Source organism: Triticum urartu, chromosome 7A (genome assembly GCF_056163025.1).
Source record: "Triticum urartu cultivar PI428250 chromosome 7A, HENAU_Tu73, whole genome shotgun sequence".
NCBI lineage: Eukaryota > Viridiplantae > Streptophyta > Magnoliopsida > Poales > Poaceae > Triticum > Triticum urartu.
In genome coordinates this window covers 145698048-145709750 of record NC_141879.1, presented here as the reverse complement: position 1 = coordinate 145709750, position 11703 = coordinate 145698048, and the positions used below count along the sequence as shown (strand labels likewise).

Below are 11703 nucleotides of genomic sequence, written 5' to 3'. Positions count from 1 at the left end.
TTTTTGATCAAAGTGAAAAAGCTGCAAAATCAGAAGCAAAAACCCAAACAAACAGGGCCTAAAAAGCGTGGAAGCCTAACGTTCCGTCGTTTGCTCGTTCTTCATCCAATCTTATGTAGGGCTCCATTCTCTTTTCATTTTGATTTTCCTCTCATTTCTTAATAAATCAATACACTTTTACTAAATAAAATTCTAGTTTTTACACAATCATACTAATATGGACAAATAAATCATGTGCTAAGTTAATAAAATATTTATGCTCTCATTGTAACGTACATGCAGTTATCCAGTCTATTTTTAAAAAGTATAAGGTTGTGTGGTCGATCGGCTCGTCCTTGGTCCAACTTAAGTACATCCTTCCTGCCTTTTCCCTCCCTCTCTTCTTTCTATTTTTCCTTCCATCTTTGTTTATTTTAGCATTTTTAGAAAACCGCATTAAATGCACATTATTCATTAACTTACCAAATAAAGCTATTTTGTCTTTGGTAAATCCTTCTTTTTTTTACGCAATCACACACACATCCTATAAATCACAGATTAATTAACCTGGAAGATTATTTATGCCCCGTTGCAATACACGATCAATTATCTACTCCCTCTATTCCGATTTACTCGTCGTGGTTTTAGTTCAAGATTTACTCGGAACGGAGGAAGTAGTAACTAATGGTGCGTTAAGTGCGGTATAGTAGTAACCCGCACGAGAGTATGAAGGTAACTTAGATGATTAGATTCCTTATGATGAAAGCAGCCTATTTAGATTTAGGACCTAGACTAGGCACATGTGTTTGCATATCTTTTGAATTTATTTCAGCCTTTCCGGTGCGAAAAAAAGAAAGAAATGGCACCGGAAAGGCACATGTGTTTGTGCAATAGTATGGCATGCCCGTCGACTAGATGGTGCTTGCGACGACTTCATCAGTCTCAAGACCCGCTGATCCAGTCTTTCAAAAATGCGCGTATGGTAGGATGTGAGCGTGAAGACTTCATTTTGTTAACCGATCAACCTTTTAGCCCCGTCAATCTTGACATGACATGACCCGCAAAAAAGCGTCTTGACATGACCAGTACTTTTGTTGCAATAAGATTTCCAGTAACACGTAGTTTTCATCAACTACCAGGGGGCGGAAGCGTCCTAATCCGCACCGGAAACTGCAGAGTCAAACAACGGTGGTTAGCTCCAGAACAAAGAAGCCAAAAGCGTGCAGCGGCTACATATATTCTCAATTGGTAGCTAACCGTAGGCGATCTGTTGCTTTGGCCTCTTATAAATCGGGACGAGACGTCATACCGATCGATAAAAGGCTAATTATTTCTCCGCGAAGAAACCTTTACCCGTCCCTTTTTAGGGTCATCGCCGTCGCGGATCAGGGCTATCTTTCTTGGTCTGTTCGTTTCGGCCAAGTTGTCTCTGTCGCCCGCTTGGATCTTAGTAGCAAGCAATCAAGCACGGTGGGGTTGCATTTGTGGCGTTGCTTTGAGTGATTAGCACTCAAGGCGCCGTAGAGCGATCTTGGACAGTGTTGGCGACGTATGTGTAGCAGCTGAGCATGGCATGGCCCGGGCTGAGAAACGGACGATTTCCTTCCTTCCTTCCTATCCATCGCGGGCTGGCGTGCACCGACCGAATATGCGCGCATGCTTAAAATCGCTAGTAGAAAGATACACGGAGGAAGGCTGAAATAGCATGATTAGCAAGTACTATCTAGGACTGATGATAGCGTACACCTCCAAAAATCTTGCTAAGTTTGACTGGCTACAGCTGGATACATCATTTGCTACTAATATTGTCGTGGTTTCTCACTGTTAGTCTTACGAGGTCAAGGCCAAATACACGAGTGTCTGGAAATGGTGCAATCTTTTCTGTTTTTTTAGCATGAGTTTACACTTCCAAGGAATGTTTTGCTAACAAAGGTGGAAGCGTCCGCCCTGCTATGGCCGATTTGCCTATTTAGAAATAATACATTTAATCTTTTCATGAAACTCTTGTTTTTAATGGTAAAATCTCTTCTTCATGTAGATAATCTGCCGTTGTACGCATTGGCTTCATATGCGGTCTATGCTACACCGAGCGGAGTACTAGTCGTTGTTCCTGATTGCGTGTATGCGGTTGGAGTGAGTGATCAGACATATTTTTACCCAACAAGAGTGACAACATAATCTTCGCTTGGGTCACACCCTCCTTCGACATGTGCATAGTTTCGGTTTCATATGATTTTGTTGTTGTCACTGTGCCACTCCTTTTACTTTGTCAGACTCTGTTTTAACGGCGTGCATTTTAGCTATGTAAAGACCGATTGTCATATTACGCTTTGTATTCACTTGATGCCACATTAGAAATGGATAAAAGCATCATTTATCAAAAGAAAAGGAAATGGTTTTGCAAAGACAAATATTGGGATCTCGAGCTTCCAAGCGCTGTAACCGACTCCTGTTAGGAAGAAGGGCCCAACCACTGCCACTAGCGACGTATGGCATGTCACGCCAGGCTCTGGCGGCAGCTAGTAGCATCTAGCGGCATTCACAATGACTAAACGTGTCACCGCCGAGCAGGACAAGATGGGTGGATGGGTCAAGCACTGCAGAATAGGCGCTTGCTTGCGTGGCGGCGATGTGTTTTTCAGTAGTTAACTGTGGATGATTCGCTCGTGTGTGCTCAGCAGTCCAAAGAAATGGGTGTGCAGAAATGAGCCTCGAGCTCGATGGCGTACCGAACTATGGATGGATCGCTGGACTGCGCAGGTCCGTCCTTCTTATTTCCTCACGACTCGCTGGATGTCATGGCAGTTGTTGTTTTGTGCTCTGTCACAAAAGCAGAGGGCCGGAGCAAATGCGAAGAAGAAGAAGAAGAAGTAGGAGCGAATTCCAGTATTTTATGTACGGTGTACCCGGCATGTCCACGTCCCGTTGGTTCAGAGCATCTACAATCGAACCCCTCAACCCTGCCTCATACGTCTGGGCGGGCCACCCGAACACTGTCCGGTCATGATTTTTTAACCCAGACAGCCCCTTCAAACGGCCCTCAAACGTTCAGACTGACTGGCACCTTCATATTCAGCCAAATATGGAAATAATATACAGGCGCCTGGGCACGTCCGCCATGTCGGACCCGGCCCACGCTGGCTCACCCGACCCCGCATAAATTCTTTCTCATCCACTCACCAGATCAAACCCTAACCACTTCACTCCTCTTCCCTCCGCTCCCCGTCTGCCACTCAAGCTCGTCTCCGGCTCCTTCCGGCCTTCTCCGGCATGGCGGGAAGCGGATCCGAGTCATTCACCTCCAGATCCGTCGACCCCGAGCTCATCCCGCGTGGCCCTGAGGAGATGGTCGTCCGACTTGCGCTCTGCGGCACCCGGGAGGAGGCCCTTGGACGGTTGCGCTCGGACTCCATCCGTCGGGAATCCATTGCGTCCGCCCAAATGGGGTATGGATCCGGCGCTAGGCCGGCCATAGCTGCCTCGCCGGAGGTCGTGCGGTCCGTCTGGCGCCCGGACGCGCTGGCGGACACGCAAGCCCTTCGGTGACGCGCCGAGCATCGGGACGAACCATGGGCCTCGTCCAACGAGGCCATGGCACGGTGTGCCGGCCGTGCAAGGCACCGGGCGCGGGAGGCGGCGGCGGCGGACGTCGGCGAGGCGGAGTCGCATTCTCCGGCGCCCCGTATGGCACATTAGTCCGGGCGCCGCAACTGCATCGTGGTGGACATCTACGGCTCGTCCCCGGACGGATCCATCATCGATCTGACGTCCACCGACACCGTTCGTGTTCCGGTCTCCGACGAGGAATAGTAGGGCATGGGAGACAGCGGGACCTTGAGTCCTATGAGCTAGCTCATGTACCATGCCCTACCCTACTTTGCCGGCGACCGGCCAACACTCTGAGGAGCGCAGCCGGCCGTCGGGCATGGCCAGAGCGGAGCCGGGCGAGCGGGGAGCGGAACTGGACGAGCTCCGCGCAGATTAGGTTTCACGTTGCATGTAATAATATGAACATGAGGTTTTTAATTGGACGTATTTGGATGTGAAATGCGTTTTCTAAAAGGTGACCAGTCACTGTCCGCGGATGCGTCCGGGTACATCCGCGGGTGTTTGAGGGGTCGGATTTGACAACCTCTCAAACACCTCTGTACTTGTTATGTGGACACTCCTTTTGTGCTTGTTCTAGCTTAATCCACCGCCGCAAGTGTGACAAACAAGGGAAGGGGCGCTTTGGCTCTTGGCCAGTCATGATTCTAGCGGTATCTCAGCTGCAGCCGCAGGTGTCATCTAGCTCGGTGCCAACATAGATCGATTTGGATGCTACCACCTTCGCAGGCAGGCAGGCAACGGGTTAATTAACGGGATCTCACCAATCACGTAAGCAGGAGGACATGCTAGCTTGCTGGTTTTGCCGGCCCATGGATGGGGATCTCACTAACCATGCACGCAAGTGGAAAGCAGGACCTCTTTGCACGTCTCGTCTAGGCGGCGTGCGTATTGGCCGAACAGTCGCCGTAGCGTAAGTGAGTGTTGACCTCCCAGCACGACGGAAAGGTTAACTTATTAACCAGCAGCGCAAGTTTCCACGCAGATGTGGTTGTGCAGTGCCGAACGCGTGCTCTCGATCGTTTGGATGGGTTCGGTTTGGACGTTGGGGATTCCGCCGGTGAAAGGCAAGAGAGATTGGCCATTTTGCTCTGCTATTGGTGGCCTACCGCCCACTCAATTTTGGGTAGTTTCGTGGAAATTGTTCCGCTTTACTATTTAAACGTGTTTGGTTTGTGGGAATTAGAGATTGAGAATGTGAGTTGAGGGGTGAAAAGTCTTTTGATTGAGTAGAGGGAATGAAAATTTAAGTGGCAAGAGGACTGAGGGTTGAGAGGGCTAATTCCCACCATTTTTTTTTCATGGGTACCCTGTTAATTCGTAGGTAGAGCTTCATCCTAATCCAATTCCCAACTTGTACCCAACAAAGGAATAGGAGTAAGAATCTACTTCTCATGTCTAATCCCTATACAATCTCCTACGTACAAACTCCCAGTCCCCTGCCCCAATGGTTACCGAACAGGTTGGACTTCACGGTCACATCCGTGGTGGCCACGACTAGTGCGCCAGGCAAGAAGGTAAATCCTATTTGATGCTCAAGGCGTCAAACATAGCGTGCGGCTGTACCTCGCTTATAGCAAGGTAGAAGTACCCATAAGCACAATTATACAGAAAGCAGTCTCCTTTATTCTCCTTTATTCGTATCTGGGGAAAGGGTTGGTCCTCCAAATTCTCTTTAAAGAATGTTAAAGCAGTACTGTAATTTTCTGGTGAAATGGAAAGTGGTTGCTACCATATTGTTTGTAGTGATTACATCATAATCCTCATCGGTTGTTATTGATGGGCCTTAGCATAAGCTTTAACAATTTTTCTGAATTGCCTAAAATGACAGTTTTTCTTAATTGTGAAGCTTCTAGAAGCTTCCAATCGGTGTGAAGTTTCTAGAAGCTTTGGACCAATTTTTTGGTTTGTCATTTTTTTCCAATTTTTTCTCTATTTAAATTCCTTTTAAAATTTTAAAATTTCATGACTATTATTATTAGTGCGCATTTTCGAAATTGGTGAACAATTGTCAAATTCATATATTTTTATTAATTTTTTGAACTCTTTTCAAACTCACAAACAAAATTTAATTTTGTTTGAAATTTATGAACAATTTTTAAATGCATTTTTTTAAATTCGCAATCTTTTCTTGAACTCACAAAATAATTCTTTCAAATTCTTGAAGTTTATACATTCCACCAATTTTTTGAACCAACAGGGTAGTAAAAGACAAAAATGATTGAAAATAAAATGTGCGAAATCTGTTGGTGAGCGAAGCCAATGGACGAAGTGAGCTACTAGGTCGTGCGCTAAAGGCATTGCGGAGAAGTCCCCGAATCAATCAATCAACAAGTTGAGAAAGAAGAAGCAAAACTTACGATCTCTTCGGATGCCATGAACAATGGCCACCTTGCCTCTAGCATATCAACCGCGCCACAAAACTTGGTGACACTAGTCTGGATGGCATGTCATCGATACAATAACGGCCTCACATTGCAAGCGTGGATGATGTGCATGTCATAGGGCACAATGTGCTTTCACGCGTGAAACAAATCATGCACGCGCTGTGAGAACGCTCCCCTCTGCTCCTGCCTATGAAATCAGCGGATACGGCCAACCACGCATCACACAACAACTCATTCTCCATGGTTGAGTATGCCGCCATCCTTTGTACTATAAGTAATGTTTGAGCAAAGTTTCATATCAATTCAGCAGAACATCAATTTTAGGAGTTGCTCATATATTTAACTGTGTGTATAAATTATAATCCAAGTTGTCTATGGTGCTATAGGTACATAAACCAGGTTTAAATAATTGCAATATCAATACATAACTATAAAAATTTCAATATTGATACATAACCATCGGGTTTCCGTACCAGATACATAACCACCAACCCTGCAAAGAAAAAAAAAACATAACCACCAGGTTTCAGAAATGAAACCATTAAATTTGAGCTCCAGCTCAAGCACCATCTCATCAAAGGAATGATGGAAATGTGAAATAAAGTAATGCAGCTAAACACAAGTTTGAGAACATCCGATCTTTCACGGTGTGAACACTGTAATATTCAGAATCACTGTGAGGTATTTAACTGCGGCAATTCAGAAATTAGCTCTTGAAATTCAAAGACGGTCCAGTCAGCTTTGGCTGCAACTGCTTCTCTCATCTGGACACCAGCGTAACAGATGAACAAGTCTGCTCCACCAGGCTGCCGAGCCTGCAAAGAACATGTATATAAATTAAGCTACACACATTTTTGTCCATTCCTCATAGATATAGCTCCTTCATCGCACTAAAAATTAATAACACTAAGAATCGGTTAAATAGCTGCGTACACATCATTCATAAAAATATCATATGTTGGCCTTTGACGAGAATTAAATGCCATGAATCACTATTTAACATGTCGTTAGGAAGTCACAGCAGTTTTGTCCTCCGCACCCCCCTACTCCTAAGTACTACCTCCGTCTCAAAATATAAGACATTTTTGTAGGCTAAACATCTTACATTTTGAGACGGAGGTAGTACTAAGTGATGTCATTGTCTCACATGATTTAGGATCTGTAAAAAGATGAACTAGTGCAGTCTGCACTTATAGCCCTTCTTGCCACCTCATTTTATTGAAGAAACTCACTCTCCTGTTATTTACATCTCTAGTCAAATAACGAAGAGAACAACATGCAGCACCTGATGTGAGATTGAAAAACACAAACAGTGAGAAAGGAGTTGCAAATAAACAAATCAAGCTGCATCAACTGGCCACTTCCACATCTTTCCCCCATCAGATAAATGAATCGTGTCAATACGTGTTGTTTACTTTACCCAAAGAAACATATTTATTTTCAAAGGAATTATCCACAGATGTACCTCAAGATCAGTTGCACCATCTCCAATCATAACCAGCGTCTTGTAACCACGATCCTGAACACATGGAACAAGGTCACTTATGGGGCTAGAAATTAAGAACATAAATGCAACATCGGAAGTCACAGTTACACTAAACCTGTCTTATTTGTTGCACTGCTACTGCTTTACCCCCACTTCGAGAAGTGGGTTCTGTGGTATCAAATCCAGCATACTCTCCGGATGTACCAAATAGCAGTCTGTTCGCTATGATGTTTTCAGTAGGAATGCCAAGCTCAAATGCCACAGGCTGGAAGCAAGACAAATAGAAAACTAAGGGCTGCTTTACGCATGCATGTGAAAATTCAGTTGCAAAATTATATTTACAATTTTCTCAAGAGAAGAAAAAAGGAATTATAGTTTTTAGATCGGGAGAAGAAACATATCCTTGTTTAATGTTCCAACAAATAATATAGATGGGAATTTTAGCATTAATGTCTGTATTCAAACTATAGATATGTTAAAAGTAAAGCTTGGTGTGACATCCAAATATAACAATTATCAAAGTTTGAAGATTTTTTAAGGACAGGCAAATTTGACCATGTTCTGATATTCCAAAAGTACCAATAGTGCAGCCAATTAGTGAAGATATACCTCAATCATTTGTCTGAAACCTCCTGACACAAGGAACACTTCAGTATTATTAGCTATTAACGTTTTAATCAAATCAGCGATTCCAGGAGAAATCCTGCAGATACAAACATATTGCTTTTGATAAACATGTGGATGAACCAAGAAAATGAACAATGTGTGTACCTAACATGAAAATTACATCTGTTTTAGTGCTGAATAAATGACTAACGAATACCATATTAGTAGCATTATTCTGTAGTCAGAGATATTGGGAAATCTCTTATTAAGACACACAGCGAATAAGTCGGAAGGGTTATGTTGTGGTTGCAGGGCACGCAACAGCCTAACGGTGGAGACTCAAGTGGTATAAGCAGGTACTCCCTCCGCCCCGTAATATAAGAGCGTTTTTGACACTAGTGTAGCGTTTTTGACACTAGTGTAGTGTCAAAAACGCTCTTATATTATGGGACAGAGGGAGTAGTATTTTGTATCTCATTTAGTGGTATTAAAAAGAACTTAGACTTATTATCCTGAAATGTTGTTTTTCTCGTGGCACCAGACCAATTTTGCATATAGTGTAGCTAATATTTTTCATATTGGTGTAAAAAGAGAAGCCGAGTGAAATCAGGTAGGAATTCCTAAGATCGTTCTGTTATGTTCAGTGGCACATATCATACCATTCCAAATTAAGAATAACAAAGCTGTGGAATCTCAAAAGATCCATCTAGGAAGCAAATACGGCAGCTAAATAGTGCTTAACTTCTTGAATCAACCTGAAGTTGGGACTTGGATAAGGTTACCTGGGCGGCCTCTTCTCCAAACAGTCCTGAACTTGGGACAGAGATGGCTTGATTAACGAAATCCGGGCAGCAAGAGCCTCTTCAAATGGAACGGTCCCTGTCATTGCCCTGAGAACATTAGACCAAGATTAGTTCTTCCAAAGATATTACTCCGTCCGATCCAAAATAAGTGTCGCAGTTTTGAACCGGGGTAGTATATGACTGAAAACTGCGAAAATTATTATGATCGGAGGTAGTATATGCTAAGCACTAACATACTATGGAAAATGTGACATTTACTTTGTCGTCCACTCAGCTACTGCCTGCCCAGCCCCACAGAAATCAGCAAGCTCATCAATACCCTCATCCAAGCATACAGTGCTATCCACATCGAAGCACACCGCATCGGCACTGCGCCATGTCTCAAGAACCTCTGGGCATAAGCAGGAAAATCATCACATAAGCTAACCTAGATGCTTCTTGGGAGACGCACGTCACTTAACCAATTAGAGGAATTCTGAGTAAATACCACTAACCTTTCGAAGGCTGGCGGTTGGCTAAACAAGAAGAGGAAGGGTGCTTGGAGACCTTCATTGGTGCTGCCACCACGGCACGAGCTTGAGAGAGTTTGGCACAAGGGAAGAGTGGGTTTGCAGCTCTTATCGCTAACTGTGAAGTCTGTGCTGATCGAACTGAAGATAATGGAGAAACCGACAGAGTATGCCGTGCGCTGGTGCGTGCACTGATTGAACTGGCCATACCATGCACACCTGCTTGCAAATCAGAAGGAAACACCATTAGGCCAAAAACACAACCACCAAGATCATGTTACTCCAGCCAGCTCCAAGAGAAGGCAACATTTACTGCAGCGCGACTGGCACAAGGAAAAAGCCCCTGCCCCTAGGCCTGCTCGAACTCGTTGATGCAAAGCATCAAACAGCTCATGGGCATGCGCCCGGCGGTGCAAAGAGCGGCAAACACCGACGCCGGGCTAAAATTAAGCTCCAAGCAAGTGGAGGCAGAGCAGGAAGAAACTCGTACGCACGGCCGGCGACAGCATTGCGGCGTGGCCTATGATGTCTTGTCTGCCGAGACCCGATTGCTGACTGACCGACTGCCACCGGGGCCGACGTCCGCGCCCTCCTCACGCTGAGCCGCGCGCCTCGCCCTGCTCGCTGCGGGCCGCGACGGTGTCGGAGGGACGGCGCGGCGCATCACCTCCGACGGCGGCAGTACAGGCCAGAGCAGGGGTGGTTCCACGGCGGCCCGCCCTGCCCTGCTTGTATGGTGGGTCCGCTTGCCGCTGGCCAACGGCCATGGCGGATAGAGAATCTAGGAGAGGGCGGCATGGCTGAAATCTAGTACTAGCAAGGAACCAAAAAAGAAAAGAAAGATCGGATCGTGATCCGGGAACTCACACTTGCAGAACAGGAGAATATTCTTCGTCCGGTCGAATGGCGCGCCCAGGCGATACGAAGGATTTGCAGAACGAAGGTTGGTGACGGGCGGAGTGGCGTTCCTCCACCTACCACGTACCTGAACTATGTTGCCATCCTCCGATGACAAGTGGGCCTACTGATTGGCTCTTGTTACCATCCACGAATGTAGGAAAATACAACTATTGCCCGTCCAATATCGGAAAATACCTGATAAAAAGTTTCTGGGAATTTTTAGTAATACAGAACAAAGTCAACAATCTTCGAAACTATTTTACGAACAAACTTGACTTACTGGCGTACTCAGTATTAAAATTTCGACAAAGAAAAACTCAAGTAAAAAATCTAAGCGAAAAAACAAAATTTCTAGGAAAATATATTGTGAATATGTAACTCTAATGTAGTGCCGATTTTTTTCCGCCAACAATACCACGAAAGTCGTTTCTTCCCAAAAAGTTATACCCGAGTCTAACACTTGAGCAAGTTTGTTGTAAAAAAAAATCTTGAATTTTCGACATTGTTGCAATTACTATTTTTCACTACTTTGACTCTTTCAAAACACTTTCGCACAAAATAAACTTCACACAAAACTATTTTACGATCTGACTCTTTTAATAACACCACAAGCCATGACGTTTCTTCTCTATTTGGAAACGCCGGACTAACCACCGTTGCTCCCCTTCATAAATAAAATGGCAATATGAACAAGCTAGTTGAAACGCCAACACCCTTGGCGTTTCATGCTTGGGCAGCAATGCCAGCCACCCTTGGCATTTTCAGCAACGCGATATACTTGGACGTTTCTGCCTTGCCACGTAGCGTCTCGACCAGGCCAGCAACGTTGGCTACCTCGGCGTTTCTAAATAAAGAAGAATCGTCACGGCTTGTGGCGTCATCAAAAGGGTCAGAACATGAAATAGTTTTGTGTGAAAGTTTTTAAAAGAGTCAAAATAGTGAAAAGAGCCTGAGTCCCTATGTTCAATATCTCTCTTTGACGACTCAAAAAAGATTTCGCTTTGCAATAGGCATGTACCATCTCGGTTCTTTTGGGGGGAAATCGAAAGAAGAGAAAGTACAACCTAGTCAAGTGGACAAGAGGAATGCAGCCGCACATGGAAAAGGCAATTGTGCCATTTGATGATGCAGCTCCAACAGAGGCGACAGTGGAGGGGGTGACAGGGGTAGGTGGTGGGGAAGCGAATACTTTCTCCGTCCGGAAATACTTGTCATCAAAATGAACAAAAGGAGATGTATCTAAATGTATTTTAGTTCTAGACACGTCTCTTTTTATCCATTTTGATGACAAGTATTTTCGGACGGAGGGAGTATGAGCATGCAAGCGGAAGTAACTGGTCCAGAGACCGCTAGTAACCTGACAGTGCCGAGTGTGGCGCCCCATCAAGTACAATGAGTTCTATAAGATGGACCCGTCGGTGGTGTGG

General features: G+C 44.9%; 1 protein-coding gene across 4 annotated transcripts; it reads right to left on the bottom strand.

Annotated features, from left to right (window-relative positions):
- Positions 1-6372: 6372 nt before the first annotated feature.
- Positions 6373-10389, bottom strand: LOC125523227 (phosphoserine phosphatase, chloroplastic). 4 transcript variants are annotated; one of them, XM_048688280.2, is made up of 8 exons: positions 10244-10389; positions 9362-9598; positions 9126-9258; positions 8847-8954; positions 8068-8161; positions 7574-7723; positions 7438-7491; positions 6373-6787 (listed from the first exon to the last, which is right to left on the bottom strand). In XM_048688280.2, the coding sequence occupies exons 2-8, from the start codon at positions 9582-9584 to the stop codon at positions 6644-6646; spliced, it is 906 nt and encodes a 301-aa protein (XP_048544237.1). In that variant the 5' UTR covers positions 9585-9598; positions 10244-10389; the 3' UTR covers positions 6373-6643. The 4 variants fall into 4 exon arrangements, with proteins under 4 accessions (XP_048544237.1, XP_048544236.1, XP_087392080.1 ...); XM_048688279.2 differs by having other exon boundaries at positions 9362-9595; positions 10244-10370; XM_087535953.1 differs by lacking the exon at positions 6373-6787 and adding an exon at positions 7094-7257 and having other exon boundaries at positions 9362-9595; positions 10244-10370.
- Positions 10390-11703: the final 1314 nt, after the last annotated feature.

Coding starts and splice junctions, on each gene's coding strand:
- LOC125523227 (XM_048688280.2), bottom strand. CDS start 9,584: ATGGCCAGTTCAATCAGTGCACGCACCAGCGCACGGCATACTCTGTCG. Junction 9,259..9,361: donor CAACCGCCAGCCTTCGAAAG/GTTAGTGGTATT, acceptor GCTTATGCCCAG/AGGTTCTTGAGACATGGCGC. Junction 7,724..8,067: donor GTTTCAGACAAATGATTGAG/GTATATCTTCAC, acceptor TCTTGCTTCCAG/CCTGTGGCATTTGAGCTTGG.